The 25,068-nt window shown below is 42.3% G+C and overlaps 3 protein-coding genes across 3 annotated transcripts in view; 1 reads left to right on the top strand and 2 right to left on the bottom strand.

Moving 5' to 3' along the window:
* Window positions 1-195: 195 nt before the first annotated feature.
* LOC134070257 (uncharacterized) lies at window positions 196-2,929 on the bottom strand. The gene is made up of 8 exons (XM_062526544.1): window positions 2,893-2,929; window positions 2,679-2,750; window positions 2,234-2,299; window positions 1,884-1,946; window positions 1,651-1,690; window positions 1,093-1,545; window positions 895-990; window positions 196-783 (listed from the first exon to the last, which is right to left on the bottom strand). The coding sequence occupies exons 1-8, from the start codon at window positions 2,893-2,895 to the stop codon at window positions 341-343; spliced, it is 1,236 nt and encodes a 411-aa protein (XP_062382528.1). The 5' UTR covers window positions 2,896-2,929; the 3' UTR covers window positions 196-340.
* Window positions 2,930-8,369: 5,440 nt separating this feature from the next.
* Window positions 8,370-16,089, bottom strand: pdk2a (pyruvate dehydrogenase kinase 2a). The gene is made up of 11 exons (XM_062526535.1): window positions 15,861-16,089; window positions 15,128-15,269; window positions 14,207-14,278; window positions 13,826-14,010; window positions 13,654-13,743; window positions 13,106-13,183; window positions 12,637-12,713; window positions 12,431-12,526; window positions 11,600-11,710; window positions 11,070-11,183; window positions 8,370-10,848 (listed from the first exon to the last, which is right to left on the bottom strand). Exons 1-11 carry the CDS (start codon window positions 15,976-15,978, stop codon window positions 10,705-10,707), a joined length of 1,227 nt encoding a protein of 408 aa, XP_062382519.1. The 5' UTR covers window positions 15,979-16,089; the 3' UTR covers window positions 8,370-10,704.
* Window positions 16,090-20,074: 3,985 nt separating this feature from the next.
* The window catches only part of tbkbp1 (TBK1 binding protein 1), a 61,065-nt gene continuing 56,071 nt past the window's right edge, over window positions 20,075-25,068 (top strand). The window contains exon 1 of the mRNA XM_062527054.1: window positions 20,075-20,151. The gene's annotated coding sequence lies outside the window, so the exon portion shown is untranslated. The remainder of the gene's footprint in view (window positions 20,152-25,068) is intronic.

The following is a 25,068-nucleotide window of genomic DNA, read 5'->3' as shown; positions in this document are numbered from 1 at the left end:
TCAATATTCTAGGCTGTTTCCTGAAGCTGCATGCCTATACTATCAATGCAGAGCTAAAACACCATCTTGTGTCTGACTGGGGTAATACACTTCTCAGTGTCAAAAATGCTCAAGAAATGACAAGCAGCCTGAATCAAATCACTTTTAATGATGAAATAGCATCCCAATGAAACACAAAATAGCATCGACAAAAGAAAATAGCCTTGCACTGGACAACAAAAGCTTGCGTGCTGGGCTTTTCTAGATGCACTCGCACGTTGTGTCCACCTTCACTTCATTTTCTGTATTAGGCTAAATATTACCAGTGATCACGTGTTCAACTGAATGTGGGAAAATTGGTTTATGTAAGACAGCCAAGTAATTTCACTTCTTTTTCATTGTACTGCATCAGCAAAGAACCACCAAATGTAATGGTATTAGATACAGAGTTTGCCCAGGACTGACCGGTGACTTGGGTCACAGAAACATTGGAATTTTTGCAGAGAGTTGTCATGAATGTACTAAGAGCTCCGATGGAAGCAGGGGTTTTGACATCTGAACGTGAGACAGCGACCGTTGTGCCATTGATGACAAGCTCCAGGTTGGTTACATTGCTGTCGCCTCCCCTATACTGACTGGAGAAATAAAACTGGTAGATGCCAGAGACAGGGGGATGAAACACACCAGTTTGATCGTTGAAGCCCGCACCCTCATTAACAAGAACTCTGCTGAATTTGATTTGGGCCACCTTGCCCGTGAGATTTCCAGGGTGCGAGGCGAAGAAGTGAATGACTTGCTCTATGACTGTCAGAAGAAAGAAACAGGCAGACATGAGACTCAATATATCTATATTGACTGTATTAAAAAATGTATATTACTAATAAACATTTCGGCCTAGCCTACTCAGTTGCTTACTTTTCCTCTTCTTGGGCGCGCAACTGTAATTAACTCTGTCTCTGCTCATGCAGTTTTGCTGACGGTCGCATCCTCCACACACAAGGGTGTTAACATCTAAGAAGAGAACGCAACCAGAGCAGTGACATAAAAATAGAGAGCACCATACCATACGCAACAACAGACCAACAACCAACGGTAGGCCTAAATGGTTCTTACCTGCGCAGTAAGCCAGGTGACACTTTGTCGGTTTTACAAGTTTGTAGACGTAATAGTTACCGGGGCAGGCTTTGACCTGGATAGGTGTTGATTTGAAATAACAGCAATTTTTCCTCCAGTTCCCGCACACATTTCGAGTGACGATGCCCTCGCTTATATTTGGGTGCGGTTTGGTGAGCCAGAGCGGCGCATGGGTACCACAATGTTTCTTCCGGATGCACCTCTCCGGCATCTGGATGCTCTTTCCCCGGTAGTAGAGGCGATACCAGCCCTGCCACTCCACCTGGCGATCACACTTAACGTCCTTGGTGGTGTAGTTGGTGGTCCTCCAGGCCTGGTCCAATGGCGTGGAGTGGTAGCAAGGGTCATATTTGGGGAGGTCGTGACCTTCATCATCTTTATCCTTTCCATTCAGCCAAAGGTGCGGCGGAGATAATAGCTGATGGCGGCCACCTGTTGAGTGTACACACGATGAGGACGATCAGACACTGCTGCTCTATGCATTACGCAACCAGCATTACAGCCTGATAATATATCATCAAATATGCATTTACTGACTTTCTGTCAGCGAGGTGACATTCTCATCAATAATCAGCATCTGTGAAAAAAGATACCAATATATTATCATACTGAAGGCTACAATATATTGTTTATATTATGAGTTTTTCATTGTTTAATAGCTTTTACATTTTTGTAGCACGTCATGCAATAGGCTACTGACATTGGAATGATATTTCTGCCAGTGTGTGATGCTTTGTAAATAATTGCATGGCTGTGGTAAAGGGACTTACTCGATCTATGGCCTTCTGTTTCTGTTTTAATATGACTTGTTCACGACTCAGGCTGTTCATCTCCTGTGCAACCACACATCCACACCCAAATGCATGTTAAGAGGAGAACAGCCATTAAACTTGTCTTGCTCTTTTATGTACAGAATTATGCAATATGGGTCAAAGAAAAGGATAAATGATGTGTGAAAAGTCTGTTCCAAAATTGAAAAATTTCACTCATATGCAAATATTCTATTGACTAACCAAGACCACATTTTTAAGGAGTATAATTCTTTAGTGGAAATGTTGTGATGTTTGATACACACATGTAAATGGAAAATATAATTGTTTTCACACTATCTTCACATTACCTTCTGCAGTGTGGACAGTTGTTCCCATAATGGTTGATCCTCTTTATTCCAAACGTCCGTTTTAAACTGGATAAAACATAACAGCAAAACACTGACTAGTTAATTCATAACTTTAAGGATGATCTAAAATGTTCTTACAGAATTGTTTCGGATGGCATACAACAAAATTTGAATATGATCATATTATATATGAGTTGTTGTATAAGAGAATAATTTGTTTAGACTCAGTGGTTCATTTTTAAAGCCTCTTCCATAATTAAGAATTAACCATCTGATCATGAAAAAGGAATCAAAAAGGACCTGCAAGGATTATAAAGGCCAATTTTTAAAGCAATGAAAAATAGTGCCGCCTACCACCACTTTATCCCTTGTTACTACATACATTAATAAAGTTTGCATAGCGGATTCCCTGTGGGGAATGACTATCAGAGACAGTCTCACTCACCGGGCCTCGACCACTCTCAGTGCCCACTATGGCAGACGGCATCAGCAGCACTGACAAATACACCACCAACATCTACAGACATTAATAAAGTAGATAGGCATATGTAATAATATTGTCATACTTTTTTGTTGGTTCATAAAATGATTTGAATACAACTATTATTGTTTAGCTATACATTTATAAAATAGCTCTGTCCCATAAAAAGATGACTTACCATTACTTCTTAAACGGACCATGCAGCTTAAAAAAAAGAGCGCGTCAGGGGTTGCAACAGTTTATTTAACTCACAGCGCACATACACCCTCACGCCTCCCTGGGGATGAGGCTTAGAGTATAAGTCTGGGTGTCACCTCTGTTACCACATGCAAACGTGGACATGACACTTTCCCGCGTTCTGAAGATGTCCAGTTAGCATAAATTGCTTACTGTCGTTGCAAGTTGCCAAGAGTTTGCAGTTTGCTTCCCCTTTGAGAGTATCAAGTGCACCAAGAAGTCTGCGCCGGTGGTTAAACGGTTTTAGATGCCGCCATGTTTGAAAAAGATACTCATGGCCTGAGGCAGAGATGAACCATGGGGAAAGTTAAAATGGCTACGAATGGATGTTTGCAACAGAGCCTGCCACAGAAAATTTTTGAAAATTAAAACAATGATTTATTTAGATAATTTATCATGATTAATATACAGACCTACTCCCATGATGCCACAGTATCAAGGCTGTATCTAGGCTGTATTACTGCCTCACTATAAATACTGAACAAAAATAAAATAAAGCTGTCATCAATAGATCTAGCAGACTAACAAAAAGAATAATTCATATTTGTTTTGACAACTGCAGGTCGCTGGAGAACTTAATATTTCATATACTGTAAGGGAACTACTACAGGCCTACATCTGGTGACCCTAAACTGTTAACGCAGAAGACTCAGGATTAAAAAGCCTGTTCTTTACAAGAACATTACTATATTGCCAAAACTATTGGGTCACCTGCTTTATATAAACAGTCACATCCTATTAGGGCTTAACCAATGTGGGTTGGTCCACCCTTTGTAGCTATAACAGCTTCAACTCTTCTGGGAAGGCTTTCCACAAGGTTTAGGAGTGTGTTTTGGGGCATTTTTGACCATTCTTTCAGAAACGCATTTGTGACCTCAGCTGACCTCAATCCAACAGAACACCCTTGAGATGAATTAGAGCGCTGACTGAGAGCAGTTTCCTCTTCCAACATCAGTGTGTGACTTCACAAATGCACCTCTGATGCGCTTCAGTATAAAGGTTATTAAAGTGCAAGGCATGGTTGAGCCCTATACTGAATAAAGGAGTGTCATGTTGCATGTTGCTGTTGCAGATTTTATAACCCCATTGAAGGCCTGATATGATTTCATGCACAGTATGCATGATGATATCATTGGAGTTGAATAACTCACAGGATTATAAATACTTCAGATAGCAGTGAAGATAGGCATGAAATGCTCTAGCAACGTGATGCTTGTGATTATGTAAATGCACTTTTCCCATTTCTGAGAGTAAAGATATCCGATGCTTTAGAAATTAAGAAAAGTTCCTCAGTTTCATCATATATTTGAGTCCATAGTCAATTTAAGTTATTTGTTGACATTGTGCATTTGGGCAAGCTATTTGATGAATGTTGGGCTGTAGTAAAACATCTATAATATAGACGTATTCAGTGTTTAATGTTAATTGTCGCTGTTAAGTCGCTTTGGATAAAGGTGTCTGATGAGTAAATCTGAACGTAAAGTGAGTGTTTATGTAGTCTGGACAGCTGGTGGTTGAGGGGCCATCTCTCAGAATGACTTGAGATGTGAGCATAATGGTTTAGCAGGATCCTGTCACTGTTAGCTCCCACCTGCTGGGTGGTTATGTACATGTGCAAATTAATCTGTTTATCATTAAATCTCTCTCTCTCTCTATCTCTCTCTCTCTCTCTCTCTCTCTCTCTCTCTCTCTCAAACACACACACACACACACACACACACACACACACACATGAGAGAACGAGAGAGGGAGAGAGAGAATCATAAACTCATATATGTTTTTTGTTACCAGTGAAGGCCACCTTATGTTGAAACAACTGTAACTGAGTGCAGAAAGACAGAATGCATTTTTATTTTTCATATGAGTAGAACAAGCTCTTTCTGGTGCTTTTGAGAGGAAAGGTACAACATGTGATTCTAATACACCTTTAGTGAAATTGACCTGCTCCACACAGTCTTCTAGCTATTCATTCAGTAGCTTCTTTGTGTTCAAAAACAGTGTTCATCCACTTGGTGTTCACACAGCCTTGGCTCATAAAGACATAATGGTTCAGACCAAGCCATAATCCCAACCAATTAACACAGTGCTTCAGGATCACGGCAGGGAATCTTTTGATTGGCTGTTGACGTCAGATGTTAACCGATTGAAATAGAAACAGTGGAGATCCACTGGGCCTCCTCTCGATGGTCCGTGCAATCCTAAAGCAGCTTTTGAAAATGTCATGCAGTTGAAATTCATCACGCAAAGCTAACGTTTTTTGTTGTTTTTTGCTTGCCTTTGTATCAACTGTGGCCCCAAAACCACACTCTCTGCCTTTCTGTCATACAGAGAGAGAGAGAGAGAGAGACAGACAGACAGACAGAAAGAAAGTGTGTGTGCGTGTGTGTGTGTGTGTGTGTGTGTGTGTGTGTGTGTGTGTGTGTGTGTGTGTGTGTGTGTGTGTGTGTGTGTGTGTGAGAGAGAGAGATCCCTACGCTCATAAACGCACACCCTCTCCAGACAGCTTTTGATGGCATATGTTTGAGATGTGGTATCAATGATACAAAAGTTTTTAGTTAGCTCTTCACTGATCACAACCACACAGATATAACAACACAAACAAACTATTGAAAAGCCTCAAAAACATTTTTATTTATAAATGTTGGGCGGAGCAGTGCAGCAGTTTCAAAGTTGCTTATTACCATCATTACAGGAGAGACGGTGCAGACAAAATTGTGTTTTTGAAAAATGACTCTCTCAAGTGGGTGTGACATGGCGTGTCACTCCACAGATTAATGAGAGTTTGCTCTCTCCAGATGGTTCTATGATATCGCTCAAGATGCCTTCCTTGTAGAGGAGCATCGGCAATAATACAGAATCGCCACAAGGTGGTAGCCTTTGTAATGTTTGCATTCACAGGTAAAATACGACAGTATTGGCCAGGCTGGTATGATGCTCTCATTCTAGGGAGCTCTGACTTCAAGGGCTAAAGAAAACAGATCATTAGCATAATGTCACTCAAAATGTTAAATGTATTTTAGTAACTAAATATAGGACAGGTGACAAGCACCACATAGTGGATTAGTGACCAACACCATAGTACAGGTTGAGGCAATACAGGACAAGGTTGGCATAAATGGCAACATTTATACAAAGCAACAAAGAGGTCAACATTTGTACTTCTGACCAGACTACTGTTCTTGGGATCAATGTGTGCTAACAACGGATTTGTGACCCCAGCCGTGGCGCGACTGGCTGGGGCACCTGCACCGCACGCCGGCGACCCGGGTTCGATTCCCGCCCCGTGGTCCTTTCCGGATCCCACCCCGACACTCTCTCCCACTCACCTCCTGTCTCTCTCTACTGTCCTATCATTAAAGGCATAAAAGCCCAAAAAATAAACTTTAAAAAAAAACAAAAAAACAATGGATTTGTATGCAAGAGGCACTTTACTCAGACCAGATAGAACAGGGCTGTAGGCAAAGATTTGTTGTTTATTCTAAGAGTGGCTAGTATCTGCCCTGTGGCCCTGATGAAACGAGTTAAAGATTTAGATCTATCTAACTCAGCTCAAATTGATCTGACATTGATTAAGCTGACACATTTACAGATATAAATGCATACCAGTAAGAGGGAGAGGTCATGTAAGCTCTCTTTTTATAACGAGGGGCCTCCCCATGAGCACACTAGGGGCATTTACTTGGGGTGTTATTTTGGGTGTGGACAAAACATCAATCAAACTCTGTGCCTCATTTAAAAGCAATATATAAATGTAAATGTAAAGTTCAAACTATTTACTCTGGTGGGAGCAGCCCATCTGTGTGTGACATGCCTGCATTCCCCTCAGAGTTCAACCCATGGAGCTGCACCTGCACCCTATGGATCGCACAACTTGTGAATGTGTGTGTGTGTTTGTGTGTGTGTGTGAGAGAGAGAGAGAGAGAGAGAGAGAGAGAGAGAATCTACATAGCATAACACAGTGACTTGATAAATAAATATAGGAGAGCACAACAGAGTGAGAGTCTGGCATTCCCCGGCATGCACAGAAAGAAAAGGACGACACTCTTGGCTCTGTATGTAGGCTAAAAGAAGCTCTGTTTAGCGAATGACTTCATGTCAATAGGCACCTGGACCATTCATCAGCCTCACGTTCGATCCAAACACACTCACTGTACTCTCAGACACACTGCGCTGCCATACAAGGCCGGGTCCTTCGAGGGCAGGTGTGAAACACTACCCAGCGGCCGGCTGTAAAGTGAGTAGGCCAGCTTTCATGTGGAGACGTCTTCCACAGACGATGTTGGTCACGGGCCTGGTCCACACAGAGATAGGTCGACACAGAGAGGCACGTGGCGTGTGGAGATACCCAAGCTTGGTTAGTCATGCAGTAAACATACATGCAGAGCCATAACCTTGCTGCATATGACATGCTGACCAAGCTCTGTACTGTAGGTCGCTATTTTTAGGTCACCCATATACAGCACTGGAGCATAGTCTTTAGGTAAGCAGTAAACATGTAGAAAACATGGCTGATTTTTAAAAAATAAATCTTTACACTCTTAATAAAAGTTTTGAAGTTATGGATGAACTTTCAACTGTATATACCAATATAAAACTTGGCAATCTATATACAGATATAAAACTTCTATATCTACAGTATACACAGATAAAGCCTGTAAAATGTGTTTAACAGTCAAAGGTGCCAGGCTGGTTATGAAACATTCTGCAAAGAGGAAGCAATAATTTTTTACACGTTTCAGTGGCTCCACTGATAAAAGTGCAAGTGAGAAGCAGGGTAATATTCTCCCAGCACATTTCCCATTCACTATGAAAACAAGCTTTCCTGTTACACAACCTGTTTACAACCCAGAGTACACAGAGACCGAGGCTGGACATTGTATCAGCACTGAGGGGGTGAGCCACAGTACCCAGTGGGCACTGATAAACCGTATAGGTTTTTCCATTCGCACGGGTCAACAGCATGCCACACGTACTCGCCACACGTACTGTACACTCAACACCCTCTTGATGTTTACCCCGTGCCACAGTGGCCTCTGCCTCAGTGGGCTCATGCCCAAAGCTAAATTACCCAGCCTGCACCTGTTCTGCACACCACCCGTGCACCTGCACCCCCAAGTCTCCAAGGAGACCCCTGTATCCCAGTATGGGGTTGGTGACTAATGGCCAGGGTCCTGAAATAGGGCAGTAACACAGGGCCTAATGAATGAGCTCAGCAGGGGACTGCACTCAGGAAAAAACAGGAGCTAAATCAAAGCCTACCAATACTGGCAGATTATTTATATAAATATATATTAATAGTGCTATCATTTACACTCCTTTACACAGTACATCATATCTGATATAATTTTGTATGCCACCATATACAGTCCAGGATCACATATCACACTTGTTTTTAAAATACCAGACAAAAAACTCTGATTCACTTGGAAATGTTTATTTACACATAATCGTCCACTCTTTTTTCTCATTTTAAATGGAAAATAGATTCACCTTTGAACAAAAATAAGTACATTTATTTTAAAAGCAACGTTGACTTTATGACACTCACATACACACACACACACACACACACAAAAGAGAGTCGATACTCTGGACTTGCCTGGTCCATACTCACGACAGTGACATTTAGGCTCTCTAGGAGAAGGCACATGGAGGAGACAGAGATCAAAGGCCTGTGTGCTTGCACTCTTCACAGTACTACAGCTTATGGCTTCCAATGGAGACAGTGACGACACAAACCCTCACTACACATGAGGTAGTTTCAAGCAGAAAAGCTACAGGTTTCTCTGCTAGTCTTTTTCACCTGGTCTACACAAGCAGGCGGGCATGCTACAATTACATGTGACAAGAACTCAATGTCCATATCGTCTATTAAGTCCCATGGACAGCAATAGTGTTACAAAAGAACAAAAAAACATTTTGTTTCACATCATGTTTTTGAAAATGCAGGAGTTTGGAAAGACACTTTTCTTCCCAAAGTGACACTTTGAATGGCTCTGAAGGTAAACACAAGTACACTGTCTGGTGGGGGACCAGAGGAGATAATACATATCAGGGGTGATAAGACAAGGCAGCAACACCAGGTGTTGACAAGAAGGCATTCTGCTTTGTTACGAACACTTGAATCTAACCTATTGCTAGAGACATCGACGTGTTAGCAACTGAAGTGGGTACACTCTTAGAACTCTTGTTTCCAACACATTCATTTTAATAGTCGAGGAGGAAGAGAGGAGGAAGGGGCAAGCATTGATGTGGGCAGTACTACCAAGTGGTGGTTTCACAAAATATAGCACAGCCAAATCTCTTGACCAAGGTACCATAAAACTCAAAGGAAAAGAGTCAACCAGGTTTTTAGCTAACTTAGGCGATCATCGCGTTTTTCATCCTACGGAAAACTAGTTCTTCAACTGATTCCTTTTAGAATTCTTTGAACCTTGGTGCTATTTAGTAAACCATACCGCACTTCCACCAGTTTGAACAGAACCATGTATGCATCATCGACAAAGGGTGCTGGGTGCAACTATTTTCTGGTAGCAGCTCTGAGCCAACTTTTCAGGTTCTGAACCGATTTAAGTTTAGATGGAAATGCTGGATCAGTATCTGGAGCATGAACCAGAACGGAGACAGTTTTCTGTTGGTGGAAAACGCACCATAAACTTTCTGATAGATGCAGAGATTACTGTTTTGTGAAGCGCAAACCGATGAGAGTTTTGCCTTTCAACAATGGGTAAAAAGTATAGGAATCATGAAAATCATCCATTACAAAAGTGGAGGCGCTTTTGGCCATGGGCTGGTTGAAATGCACCTCAATCTCTGAACATGAACAGTCTCTGAACATGTGCCTTTGATCACTTCAAAGGGGATACTTTCTCTTTTCCTTTCTTTTCAGTTTCTCCCTTTTTTTTCCCTGCCATGCCACGACACCAACCATGAGATGTTTCCATCTCTAATTCCACAACGCCTGTGGACAGGAACACCTCCTTTCCTTTCATTTGGTTTCTGACCACACGCAAAGTTACACGAGAGGATGAAAAGGAGCTGGGCCAGCCTAAGAGCACTTGAAGCGGAGATCAGTCGGGCGTTACAAAACACGCTGAGCTGTCTGTGTAAACTCTCCATCCCTTTGGTTTTAGTGACAACTCCACATCCTTCTCACCTGCTTTTACGCCATAGTAGCCTCCTCTGGCTAAGAAAGGATTCTCTTTCACTCAAGTGCTTTTTCTCCGCAAACAGCCAAAGCAACTCACAGCAGTTTTTTGGGGGCTAATTTCATCTGTCTTACCAAATTAGTCTCTATAAGGGAATTGTTGCCACTGTAACCTATCCCTCAGAGTCTCAAACTAACTCCTATCAGATGGACAGTGTTAATACCGAAGCTCTGCTGTGCTTCTATCAGTTACGAATGTCAACATGACGCGTGTCCCTGGTATTACATTTCATTCCTATGAAAGCAATACTAAGAGGCTCATTTAGTGGAAATGTACTTTCAGGCTGGGCGAGTGAAACGTCATTACGTGATTGGTGGGCCTGACAGTAGTGTCACCAGTAGAAGTTAAGCAGCTGTTATTACTCAACAGCTTTGGAGGCATTTTAAGCTTTAAAGGAGGGACAAACCCAAATCACACCCAATCAGAGCAATGTCCTCAAGTCTGTTTCCCCAAAGCCCATCGGTCTGGACTGGACACTGGCCTATAGCCCATAGCAGGATCCCCTGCAAGCAAATCAGCGGCGGTGCTGGACCTTCGTCCATCTCTCATTTGGACAGGCGGAACACGGCCAGGTCCAGAGGCTCTGTGGTGGGAACGCACCAGTCGTCGGCCATCTGGCTGACTCTGTAGTTGCGCTTGGCCGTCTTGTTGTACACGGGCAGTCTCTCCACAGAATCGGTGGACAAAGCCTGCACAGGAGAGAGACCATGGGAAATAAAATGTAATAAAGGTTTTGAAATGCAGTCTAAATGACTGAAAATGGCATACTTGCCATGTAAATATGGCATCTAAAAGAACCTTCAAACTAGACAAATTATCTTTTTTTCTTTTTGGCAAGCAACACCATGATTACAACCATCAATTACGTGTGAATAAACTCATAAAGTGGCTGAATTAATGGATCTGCTACCTTCAGGTGAATGATGGCATCAGTCCCATAGCCCTCCATTGAGTAGAGCTGGAGGTCTCCCTGGAAATACTGGGCATAGAGGCGGGAGATGGGCAGACCGTAGCCAAAGCCAGCCTGCAGACGTCAGAACAAGGAAAGAGTGAATGCTAAGGACTGCTTGTGGCCAGGACATTTAGTTCAGACCAGAGCATTTGTACTGGCAAAAACATGATACACAATATGAACAAAAACATGTAGCCTACTGCAGTTTTCTTAATTTCAATATATTTAAATTAATTTACAAACATTTGTTTTTCATAAGGGTCATTTGAAGGTCGAGTGTTGCTTGTATGGCTTAATAAATGGTTGGTGGAATGGAATAAACATTATGGTATGTTATGAGTTTTGATGGAAGATTGAAGTTTGATTGAAGTACATTTAAATGATTAAATCTGAAAAAACATATGTATATACTGAACAGGTTTGTTATAAGAGTCGTTACTGCAAGCAGTGGTGTGTGACTGAGGGTGTGGGAGTGAGACTCCTCTTACCAGAGGAGGCCGCTCGTGTTGGCCAATATGTGGAGCGGGAGCAGTGGAATACATGTAGCTGAAGAGTTTCTCCATCTTCCTGAAGGGGACTCCACCACCCCTGTCGCTCACCTGAGAAAGAAAGGGGGGAGAAAGAAAGAGAGAGAGAGAAAGTGAGAGACAGACGCAACTAACTTCTCTCAGTCACTGTGGTAACAACCCGCTGTTACTGACACAGAGTCAGGTGGGCGACGATGGTTGGCATGGAGCCAAGGGCAGCCCACCGGTCAGGGGCAAGGCGCCCTCTCCATTATGCATGTTGTCAGGGTAACGGCACAACAAGGCCACCCTGTGCTGTTCTATTGTGTTAAATCCGCCCTGCAGGTGCCCTGTACTGTCCCACGCTGCCCCACTGATAAAGCCTCACAGCAGCCCAGCGGCTCCAGTTTCACTCAGATAGGGTTAATTGGCTTCCCACAAAGCCCCAATGCCTGCTGAATTGGGCTAATCTTACCTAAGACTATCAGCTCGAGTCAAATTGGATGAATCGCCAAAATTAATGAAGCTTACATAATCACATTATAAGATTCTGGCAGAGAAGACAGCAACAGCGACAAAGCCACGGATGCATGGATTTGAATGGCTATTGTGCTCTACGGATGCTCAAATGCAGTTATGCGAAATATTTCCTCTCCTTTGCAGCAAACTGAAAAATGTTCAAATAAATGATTGACACAAGTGTGTGGTTTGTAACTTCCCTGTTTAGCAGGTGTTCTTTTTAATTATGTTCACCAATGGCGACATAAAAAGTTTTACTGCTTCCCTTCCGATCATTTCTAAAAAAAGGCTCACCTTAATAGACAAGTCTTCCCCTCCTATTGCCACCATGACTTCAACAGGTGGTAGGGTGCTGTTGCCATGGTTTTCAATGGTCGCCCTCATAGCATTCTGAAAGGGAAAGGTAAAGAACACGATGCGTTACACTGTAGTTTTTATACAGTCTTCCCTCACTAGTTCACTGCAGTCATGAACATTGCGTGTCTTCAGATCAAACTTACCTTGAACAACTCAAACAGCATGTGATGGAGATGGGAAGGCACATAGACCATATTGATGGGCTGCGTCCTGTGTTTAGCTGTAAGGGGCAAAGGCATTTCGGTTAGCAACAACACAACACTCATTATCGAACTTGTTTAAAGTTTTCGAGCTATCTCAACTCAAGAGCTTTGGGAATTCAACCACTGCTGTTCTCCAGGGAACAGGGCCCGTAGTGTAAATATTGGCTAAGCAGCTGGACCAAAGAAAGTCCCCCATTGCTTCGACTTGAGAGGGTCAGCTCATCATGGAAGCATTACATAAATGTATACAAACAAACCCTCCAAATCCCATGTAATAATGTGATGGGCCTAATGTTAACTGTACAAATGGACCGTCAGGCTCGGCTCCAGTGATTCACACTTCATTGATGGCCACTGCCTTATTTGGTCTGTGCAAAAGCGTACAAATAAAAAGGAGGAATTCACTCACTGTTCCGTTCATTCAAGACCAGATCAGGGGAGATCAGGTAATACTGTTCACACAGCCCCTTGGCATTTTCATAAGCGTCTGTGAGAAGAAAAATAAATGACTTGTTGTTTATTTTCACAGTTTAGCATCTTAAATTCTTGGTGGGTCATAGAAGCTAGTTGGCAACAAATAAACTGACTATGAATGAGCATGAGGCAACTCTCTTTTTACACTCTTATTTTCCCTGAAATGCTGACAAACAGGCCACTCAATTACTGTACGCCTCAGGGAGAGACATTAAAGGTTATAAGAACAGGTTCATAAGGGGTGTTTAAAAACAAGATAAAAACACTAAATCTGAGGTAAAGGTACTCAAAACAAGTGAAATTATCTGTCCACGCAGCAAGACAAGATTTCTTGAATTTAGATAATTCAATCTAGATTTAAGACTATAGTGTAAAGTTGAACACTTAAAATAAGAAATTCAGCCTTAAAACAAGATAAATGACCTAACACTTCTAAACCTAAGTGTTTTTATCTTGGTAAGAATCAAGTAATTTGCAGTGTACCTCTGACAATCTCTGTCACACTGCAGTGAGGGTCGATGCTCCCTATGGCACTGGCGTGAACTGGTTTCATTTCTCCATCAAAGACAAGAGCTGTAGGAGCAAATAACTGTTTTTTACCAAAAATCCAAACAAACACCTAACAAGGTCTACAACTGTAAGGCACAGAACTCACTGTGCTGGTTGATGAGCATTCTGATGGATATTCGGCTCATGTACAGGCGGTCCAGGAAGTACTGGATATTCTGGCTGGTGACCGGATCCTCGCCGAAGGCTTCCTTGTACTCGAGGACACCTTGAGCCATGGTGGGCACAACATCATTGTGCCTGTTCCTGATATTCACCAGTGTGGTCACAAACCTAGGACAGGAGTCAGTGATGTTACACATCGTGCTTCTAAGAATGCAGAGATAACATCACTTCAATAATGCTAAAATGCAAAGATAGCATCACTTCAATGATGCAGAAATGCAAAGATAACATCACAACTACAGATAGGACTTCCTATCTGTAGCTGTGCATCATAATCAACAGGGACACAATCAGGAAAACTCACTCTGCCAAAACACTGTGGTCATCTGGTGACTTTTCCAGGAAGTCTAGAATATCCAGCAAGCTTTGAATATACCTGAAACAGTTAAGAGCGAAATCACTAAGTAAGCATGCATAATGGAAACAATGTCAGAAGGCTGCTCTTCACATAAAATTGTTGGAACATCTTTTCTTGTTCGGAACAAAAAGCAGACACACACTCTCTCTCTCTCTCTCTAAAAGGTGGTCATAAAAACTCAACCCGACTGTTCCATGAACTGATAATGTGTGTGCATGCAGTATGACGTGGGACATGTTGTTCCCTCTACAGTGGCTTTTATAAGCGGTCTCTCTGACTCTCCACGATTATCTCTCCAGCTTCATGTTTATGCCCCATTATGACTCACTCTAAAGGGTAACGGTGCAGACCAAACAGCACTAGTCACTCACTGTTCTCTCCAGGAGTAGCCTACTTTACATAATGGTGCTAATGGCTATCGGCTACTGAATTCAATAGAATGTGCAATATCAAAAATATGTATTAATTGTATTATGATAAAATAGGCTATTCCTAGACTTTATTGTAAACAAAAAAACACTAGACAGTGTGAACTAGGGGAGCAGAAGGTTAGATTACATGTCTGGTTTGTGCCAAGATTCCCATGAAGTCATAAACAAGTTTTTTTAACAAAGGGGGGAAGACTGGGGTCGTCAACACAAGGAGCCAGCTGCTAGAAACTAGGACAAAGTTCACGAACACTGGGCACTTATGGAATGTGGGACAGAGGTCACGTGGTTAGACGTAAACAACATTGTTGGGATCAAGCATATCCTACACATTTTACGAGTAGGATGTGTGCCCCATTTCCCCTTACAATTGAATATCTATGCTATTTAAACACACATACAAATAGCAGTGTCCGTTAAGTCATATAAATTCACGTACCAACTTTGGACAATTTGCACTGACGGGGTCGTGAGCAACCGGTCGGGGAGAAGATTGATTTCTTTCATGATGTTGGAGAGCCGCACGGGCAGCTCTTGCCTAAGGAATACGAATGAAGTCTTCTCACATGCATTAGAAGAACCTGCGCAAATTACAAAGATAATATGATTAGGGTGGGTTCTAATGAACTCGATTGTTATAGCCTCTTTTGGCTGCAACTTCAAGCGAACATCAATTGAGGCTACTCATGTCACTATGGTTTTCTTCAAAAAAAAAAAAAAAAAAAATGCAAATAATTGGCCAATGTGATACAATGTACATTAGGTCTATTGGTATTGATTTGCTAAACTGTTTCAGCTGTCTGGCTGATAACTTAAGTTATCAGTCAGACACGGCTCTGCAACGTCCAACACTGCATGACGCAATACCCTGGGAGTGTTGAACGCATCCTCCCCAAGATTGAATGAGCTGTGATCTGAGCTTGATCTGTTAATAGGCAATTTGGCGAATAGCCTACAGACAAATGCATAGACCAACACATTACAGAGCTATAGTTTCAAAATTCACAACGATTCTATTAGGCTATATTGGCGTAGTCTACAACGTTACTTCGCATTGGGACTGAACCATGATCCACCACAGGGCTAAATGATGACTTTAGGTCTTCTAACCATGATATTCAGCTGAGAATGTTTCAATTCAGACATTTATGAACGGTCGGAAGGCTACTCACCAAAGTCGATGAACTGTTTCATTGAAATTGGAGATGGCGAAAATTTTGAAAAATGTTCTATGTGTTTTGGCACATTTGCCAAAGCGGCATTCTTCATAACAAATCTAACGAACTTCATCGTCAGAACTGTAACGCCAATTACTTTTTCAAAACAAAATCTACAGTATACTTCTTTGTTAGCTAGGCAGGCAAGCTCACTGCCGCAGTAGAATCAAAACAGTCATTGCACTGTATTGATTGCTCCCCAGGGCGACATGTGCATGCACAAAGCCCAGCCCACCAATTCCAACTTTAACCAATAGGATGAAGCCATAGACATATATACATCTATGGATGAAGCAGTAGACTTGTGAGAAAATAAGGATCCGCCTGGGTGAGGCTATTTACATTATGACCACGTGCCCATTTAAGTGTGCGCGATATAGACAAAGTAATTGGCCCACTGTAATTGATAGTAATTTGGAGAAACTGTACATACCCAATTGGAAGGCAAAATATGCCAAATACGCCTAATTTTAGGTGAATGTTCACATGCTGGTCACACCCATTTTATTTCACAAGACTGTTGTCTTCATAATTGAATGCCTGATGTGCAGACAGTACATTGCCCGAAACATATTTTAGGATATCCATTTCATCTGTTGCTAGATTAGTTATTTTCAGTTTGTTAAAAAATGGAAATCACCGTCAGTTTCATTTCAAGTTATTAATATCAGGAGCAATTTGTGTGCTCAGTTTTGGTTACACTTTAGTCTCTGTTCTGCCATGATTATTATGTAGCTATATTTTGTTGCTGCAAGGACAGTGTTATCTCCTGAAGTGACCCCACTGTATTGAATAGCCTAATTCCATCATTGGACACACTGTGTTCCTCTGTGAATCTGATGGAGCATGTCCAGTGTTATGTAACCCAGGGTTATCTTGACAACAGCCTGGTCAACCATGCATATTTTATATTCTCCGCCCAATTAGAAATCAACAAATGGTCTAAAAATTCCTATCTCTTCCAATGGCAGCATTTTTGTATTGCAAGTATAGGCCTATCTTTTGTATACTATTGTTGATGTGTGAAGAAAAATAATCCCACTGACAATGACTGAAAAGCCCAAAATGAAATGTAAAATACTCTCCATGGATGCCCCCCTTGGTATGGACGGTGACGCACAGGTATCATATAGGTTTGTGTCTTGTATTGTGCTATATCTCCAATGATGAGAAGCAGACAAATGAATTAGTCAGTCTGTCCTGACTCAATATAATATTGACATTGGTCATCTATAATGGGCTGTTTGTCTTTGTAAGTCACTGCCATCATGTGGCAAAAAGTGGTAAACAAACCCAGACCTTCTCTGTGCATGCAAACTGGTACCACGTGGTACGCATGTAGATTTACATTGATGCACACTCTTCAACTTAATAGTTTTTGATTCGGATGGCAGCTTTCTGCACCAGCCTCATCACACACAACAGACAGAGGACCAAGCGATGCACAAGTGTGTTTTCCCTATTTGCATTTTAATGGCTCTGCAGCCCACTAGTTTAAAACAACGCCGGTACATTTCCACTCCCCCCGGAGTATCCCCCCCCCCCATACCCCCCACCCTCCGTACTCACCATCCCCAACCTGTGAACTGCCCTGGTTGTTATGTCACACTAATAGGTTGGCCTCCGCATTCTGCCAGTCCCTTGGTAATTGTGCCCTCATAAGCTTGTTTGGGTGGGAAGCGAGGAAGCAGAAGCTCAGTGGAAATTTCCGATGCGGCTGGACATGGGGGGAGCCAGCGGCCACTGTGTCCCGGAGCCCTTCTCCACCGCTCTGCACCTTTCAATTGATGTGATTGATTATTTTTTGCGAGGTTTCGTATAGCTGTGGCTGTCAGATTCTGAGAAGGGAGAGAGAGAGAGAGAGAGAGAGAGAGAGAGATAGAGAGAGAGAGAGAGAGAGAGAGAGAGAAAAGAGGGAAAGAGAGAGTGTGTGAGAGAGGAAATGGAGCGGCTGTAGGGAATCCATCATTTTTTCCTGACAACTCAGGCATGCCATAACAGCCAGTACTGGGATTGGTTGCTGTTATGTTCCTGTATTTATATATTTGTTTACTTGTTTGCTTATTTTCACATTATGTAATCATCGTTAATTTTCTGTAGATGGATGACATCAAACCAAAAACACAAATATGCAAATGCCATGTGTTTACTAAAGCCTCTTCCCAGTGCTAAGCTAAACATGAAAGGCCATATTGTAACTTCTAACATTCCCATAGCATCAATTATGTCACTGTATACTTAATCACACCCTGCATGATGTGCTCTATGCAGTGTACAGTGTGCTGGAAAGATGTGTTAGTACACTAAAACATGTAGCAAATCTCCATTGAAGAACTCCATTGAAGATCTCCATTGAAAACACCTTTGTAGAACCAGTACAACCACAACCATAACTCCAAACTGCATTAAAGGATATGTGTAGAAGGCCAGATATTGGCACCATAAATTCACACATGCCCCTTAGGATGACACATTAAGCAATAACCAGAGGGACATTAGTTCACAGCCTGAATGAACTCATTAAAAATGCATTACACCAAAGAGTACACAAATGTACAGCAAATTTGAGTGTAATGCTCAACCCTTCTAGCATGTTTTAGATTTTTAAAATGTATTTTATCTTGTATCAATGTGGTGTAAAAGTAGCCAGAGGATTGTTTGGAGTTTGCTGAAAGACAGGGCTTTTCTACATCAGTGGTGGTCCGTGAAGACATTGTTTTGCTGAGGGAATCACTATTTTTCTTTTCAGCAGTGGTCCTTAGGTTGCTTCCTTAGTCTGAATGGGGCTCCCTGGGTCGCAATCAGCTGAAAACAGAAATACAAAGATATCAGAGAAAAGTAGTTGCACATCTTGTATTATACTGCACTCTAGTGGACAACTACAACACAGGGATCCTCCAAAAATGTACACAAACCTCTTGTTTGGTCACACCAGTGGCTTAACATTCTATTGATCTTTCCTGTCATGCATTTACGGTAGATAAACCTAAGTTAACATCCCTGCCATGTCTCCACACACAGCACAAAGCCATTTCTCATGTTCAGCATAATCATGTCAATGTGGTTCACAACTGTACCCAATCCTTATGTGAATAAAAATGATTGTTCACCAACAATACCAAATGTATGAAAACACTGTGGCAGTAGGCCTACATTTAATTCACGCTAACACAAAAGTGTGGGATAATTAGAATGTGCTCTTTGTGGCTTGTGAGAAATGTGTTTAAATGGGTACTTTGGTCTTAAACAAACCAGTAACAGTGCATTGCAGTGATAAAGAGGTGGGTAAACTACGAATTCTGTGAGCATCAAAAGGTGGACTGTGCCATGTCGCATTCAGATTTTTCTTTTTTTTTTAAATAAAATAAAATAAAAGGTATTCAGAAGATGTTTGAAGCTATTGTCCAATGTTTATAACAATATCAGTGGTATTAAATGGCTCCTATTTGTAAATGTGGATAATACAGTGTGATTCTTGAATCTTGAAAGTTGCTATTGGTTAATAAACTCTTTTGAGAGATGGATGAATTATAATAAGAGGTGAATAAACTTTTAATACTGTAGGTGGATAAACTGCATTTAGGATTAGGATCACCTACATCCCTGGACCCTGACAGTGATGCAATCTTTTGGCGGGGTTCAGATATATTTGTTGACAGATCAGGTGGTCATTGCGATACTCGCGCAATGGTCTGTTTGGAGGGGAAGTCCGTGTCATCTCTCTTTCTCTATCTCTGAGGTTACTGGGTCAGGTATAGCAGCACAACTGTAGCCTGCGAAATAGCAGGGTGTAGTAGTCCAATACGTGTGTATTGAACAGTCAGGCAAATATTGCGTAGGCCTAGATAGGATTCGTCACAAACCAATCCAAAGGAAGTAAGTGTTTTTTTCTCTTTTTTTTTCATTTTTTGGGCCAGTATTGTCAAATATATATATATGGCAAATTGAAATGCTTTTGTGTGATAGTTTGACAGGGTGCTAATTACTGTCTTAACTGACAAAAATGACTTATGTTATGTTTCTTCACTCCAAACGGTGATGCTCCAATCAGCGCGATGAGAATCTTCACCAATCCAACGCAGAACTGTGTGATCTCCCACGTCGAGCGCTGCTGAGAAGAACTGCTCCAACGATAGCGAGCTGGGAACAGCAGGCAAGATCAGCTGGCATCCGACACAGAACAAACCAGCACTTTCCGGGTGCTCTGCCCGAGCTATGGCATTCACGCACCGGTCAATGGGAAAACGTGAGTATCGACATGTTTTTCGCCTGGGTATTCTTGCGGGTACGGAAGCGACAGTGAGAGCGCCATGGAGTCTTTTCGGAGTGTATCAAACGTGCAGAGGCAGACAGCGCGCCGTGTATACAGCCATGTTCCAAGATGATGCCTCATCAAAGGACCGCGCGTTGGGAAAACAATAGGGCAAAATGGTATGTCAGTTTTGTTGTCATGCAGGGATTGGCATGACTCGTGGTTTGTTTACCTTGAACGACTGCTGACATGAGTCGAACATACAACAAATTTGTGCTGTATAGTTGAACAAAACCGTATTTCTTCTTAAAGGAGACGCTTGCTGTTAGCAGCATCAGCACCATCTGTGTGGAGTTTGGCAGTCGACTGAAAATCGCAGAACTTCAGCAGGGGGTTAAAATGTAAAACCCCCCCGACAGTGAAATGAACAACTAGAGGAGATTTATTGAAATTAGCCAACAGTTTTAAGCAATGTTTATTACAGGTCTATTTTGCGTGGGGCAGTGGTTTATTGTGAGAAGAACAAAGTCTCTTGTTCGGTATTTACTCGGAGTTGACATACATTTAAACAAAGCTATCTTTTCGGTAAGGTCACAAAAGGTGTGCTGTAAATGAACTGGATTGATAGTGAGAACCCCCTTTGAAAGATTGCCTGCTCCTCTGTTACGATTCTTCCTCTTGACTCATGTCAGGGGCTTTCAGTGTATCAAGGAATGCGTGCCAGATTGAGAAATGACAGGGGCATGATGGATTGGGGCAAAGGCATTTGGCTTGAGGCCGTTTACCTTTGTGACAGCTGATCTGCAATCATAAATCATGTTCATTGATCTGTGCCGTATGTCAGCAGGCAAGGACTCAATTCCATGACAAATAGCAAAAGCAGCAGTTGAACCAAAACAGAATCAGACGGGCGTGACACGTTTGAAGCTTGTAGAATAATTGTTCACAGCGAAATACTCAGACACCTCACAGAATCTTACAGGAATCATTTTGCAAAAGAAGCACCAAAGACAGTATTTATCTTTCTTGTTTGTTTTCATAGTGTCACTTCTTACCTTTGAATGTGAATATTTTTGTCTCTGAATCTATTTTGAATCTGTAAAATACGAGGCCAGTCGGGACATTGCTAGCAGAGATAATGGACAGCGCCGTGGTCCTGAAACGCATCGGTGTGTTTGTTTGCAGAGCTGTTTCCTGTTGAGAGTGAGAGTGAAATATCAGGGGGCAGTTTGTTTTGTGAGTCTGGTGGACAACTTGATAAGCCAAATGTTGTAATGAAGCCTGCGTATACAGCCTCTATCATAATACCATTATTCTTCCCAGACTATTTTCATGTGCAGTTCCCTGATGGTGGAATGACTTACGAGGTGTCATTAGGCCAGGGGTGTCCCTCTCTGTCTTCAAAATAGGCTCTCCTATTCTCTTATTCTCTTTCGAGATGAACGTCCTCTCCTAACACTTCTAACATTCCAACACACCAAACATGCTCCTCCTACCATAGACTTCCCTTCTTCCCTTCTTCTCTCTACCCCTTCTTCCCTCTACCACCCATCTCCTTCCATACGCTTGACTTGTACTTATACTTCTGCACTCTCTCTCATCCTCTAGTTTTAGTATTTATCGCTGTAGTGTTTATTGTCACCGAAGGTCTCCTCTGCATAGTAGTATTTATTGTTGTAGTGTTTATTGTTGCCTAAGGTCTCCTCTACTTTGTAGCTTGAATGTTATTCTTCATTTTTAAGTCGTACTGGAAAAAAGGTTCTGCTAAATATAAATGTAAACATATCAGCCGGAGAGAAGATTTTCTGATTGGCTGGTGGGATGGCTATTAATTCTGATTAAATGGGACACCTATGAAGTGGATCTGGTGAAAAAGAGGATAATAATAGTTCATTATAATAGTGTAATTGTTCCCAAAACACACTGATAACACTCTTTTATCTGTCTGTGTTGTATGCTGTCACTGAAATGAGTACCCCCCCCCCAAAAAAAAAAAAGAAAAACCCTTAAGATAAGCTGAGAGTCCCTGAGTGTGGGTATAAATGGCCACAGGTGATTGGTATGGTAGTTGAGGTAATGAAATCGACCCAGGCTTTGTGTTGGGTGGTGAGGGTTTCTCTGACTGATTGGTGGTAGAATTCTAAAGAATGTCACTTGTGAGTTTTTGTATGGACTGTAGTCTTGTATGGTCTAACCTTGAGATTGTAATGTAAATGGTGATGTTATATACTGTATAGAGAGAAAAGACTCCTTTCCGTGGTAATGGAGTGGTGGTTAAGGAGCTGGGCTAGCACCTCTAGTAGTAGCCTGACATGTTGTTGCCTAATGCACCGTTGTGCCCTTGAGCAAGGTACTTAACCCCAAGTTGCACTGGGGACAATGTAATCCCTTGTAATGGCATTGACATGTAAGTCACTGGATGAATGTGAATAATAACTAACAGCTTGTATAACAGTAATGGCGAGGCTGTGAACTGGTCCAGAGCTGTGGTGAGCATAGCGATGTGTCAGAAGACTGTGACTCTGAGTGCAGCAGCGAATGACTACAGTGTGTTATAAACTGGAACTCTGGGAAGTGTAGTTCCACAGTTACCCAAGGGGCTCCACTGACCCCATCCACGTCTCTCTCTCTTCTGCTTCACACCTCTTCATTTGGCCCCATGACTTGATTATGGTGCACTTCATTTGCCGTGCCGCCCATGAGCGCCTGTCTTTAGGAGCTAATTTCAGAGTCTGATGCTGGGAAGTGAATCACGACTCGTGCCCCCGGGCTGATCACCCGTCAGTTTTGCAAGCCTCTTGTGGGAGCTGCCTATGAGTTTATAGGAGTGTGCGTGTGTGTGTGTGTGCATGTGTGTGCGTGTGTATACACAATTGCTAAGCTCAGCCATTCCCTGGCTTTTAATGACAGGTGCAACCGTGCGGGGGGGGGGGGGGGGGGGGGGGGGGGGGGGAGGAGGTGGGGGCTGTTGCTGTTCAGGTTCAGTTGCATTCGCACATAAGCGGCAGCGCGAGATGGTACCCCAGAAAGACTGGAGCCGTAATGAACTAAATTATTCCTGAAGGAGGCAGGCGGAGTGAAGCATTATACGGAGCCACCAGCCTCCACTGGCCCATGCTGTCCTCACAAATTAGCCTCAGCCTGTGGTAGAGTGCCTCCTCAGCGCACCCTCCACCAACTGGTGCCCACTCTCCCGGACCAAGGCGTGAGCACCCAGGGTGTCTCTGAGATCAGGCCGAGAGAGATGGAGAGAGAGAGAGAGAGAGAGAGAGAGAGAGAGAGAGAGAGAGAGAGAGAGAGAGAGAGAGGGAGAGAAAGAGAGAGAGTGTTCAAGGTTCACAGGCACTGAATGCCTTCTAGATGTCTAGTAACTATCTATATATTTATTTATTTATTAATCCATTTGTTTACAATGGTATTGGTCAGCACCGAGATTTGAGTTCTTATTGCGTTCTCCTCAGGTTGTAGGAATGACAAAATAAAGTATCTAAGTATCTATGTATCTATCTATCTATCTATCTATCTATCTATCTATCTATCTACTGTATCTATCTACTGTATCTATCTATCTATCTATCTATCTATCTATCTATCTATCTATCTATCTATCTATCTATCTATCTATCTATCTATCTACCTATCTATCTACTGTATCTACTATCTATCTAACAAAAAACATGCCTATAGACTCTTATCATGTGATAGACATGTCGGAGGAATGGGCTGGATACATGTGTGACTTTACGAGCTCCGAACCATGGCACATGGCAGAGTGAGGGAATTGTGGAGGAGAAGATCATTCTGTTTCAAGGCTACAGCTTTTCTGTGAGAAGCTGCTTTTGTGAGGATCCTCGCCAATAAAGAAGAATTACATAAACCCATTGAAACTGTGTTGCACAGCAACAACGCGGAAGAACATGCAGTGTTTGGTGTTTCCTTGGTGCAGAGTGCTGACAAGTTTGCTCAGGCATCTCGCCGGCAAGGTTGCACAAGTGAAGACATTCCCCTTCTGTTTGCCGGTCATCTAGCATGCTGCACAGGGTCCACTCTGTCCACTTTGTCCACTCTGAATGGGCTGATGAACTGTGGGAAGAGCCTGTGATGCATTAATCCAAAAGTCCTATTTTCTCAGGGCTGGGAGGGGAGGACATGAATTAATGAGTAGAAGTTGAGTAATATTAATACAGAAATAAGTAAGCTAGACAGTAGAGTAATGTATAATATAATAGCCCCATTCTTCATTGGAGTCTAGCGGACAAGATTTTTTAGGCATGAAGAAATGTTGCATTTATTTCACACCTCTACCAGTTCAGGACTCACACCTTGGAAGTTTCAGAATGCAACTTTCTAAAATGCTGACTATTTTAGTAGACTCACTGCTATGTTCGGTCATGTTAGAATGGACAGAGTTGCGTGGACTTGAGAATGCTTAAGTGAATATCTTTAGAAGTGGTCACTAAGTGGTTAACTCCAGGAGACGTTCTGTGGAGATGGATGATTTGTAAGCTGTGGCCCATGACGCAGATATGATGCTGCTGCTGCTGCTGTTGTGTTTTGTGTGGATGGTGTCACTGGGTTGTGACACAGTTTGTTCCCAGTCATAATTTAGCTGGTATGTATGAGATGCTACATTTTTGATCAGCTCTTTAGTGTGCAGTTCCACGTAATGCTACATGTATTATACATTGTCATGATCAGCATGATCAGTGGAATAAAAAGAATGGCACTCCCTCCAACAACTCACAAACTCAGTCACACACACACACACACACACGCACACAAATACAAAAAACAGACAGACAGACAGACAGACAGACAGACAGACAGACAGACAGACAGACAGACAGACAGACAGACAGACACACACACACACACACACACACACACACACACACACACACACACTTCTAA

The sequence above is a fragment of the Sardina pilchardus genome, chromosome 22 (assembly GCF_963854185.1).
Source record: "Sardina pilchardus chromosome 22, fSarPil1.1, whole genome shotgun sequence".
NCBI lineage: Eukaryota > Metazoa > Chordata > Actinopteri > Clupeiformes > Clupeidae > Sardina > Sardina pilchardus.
This window is presented reverse-complemented; position numbering and strand designations above follow the sequence as displayed.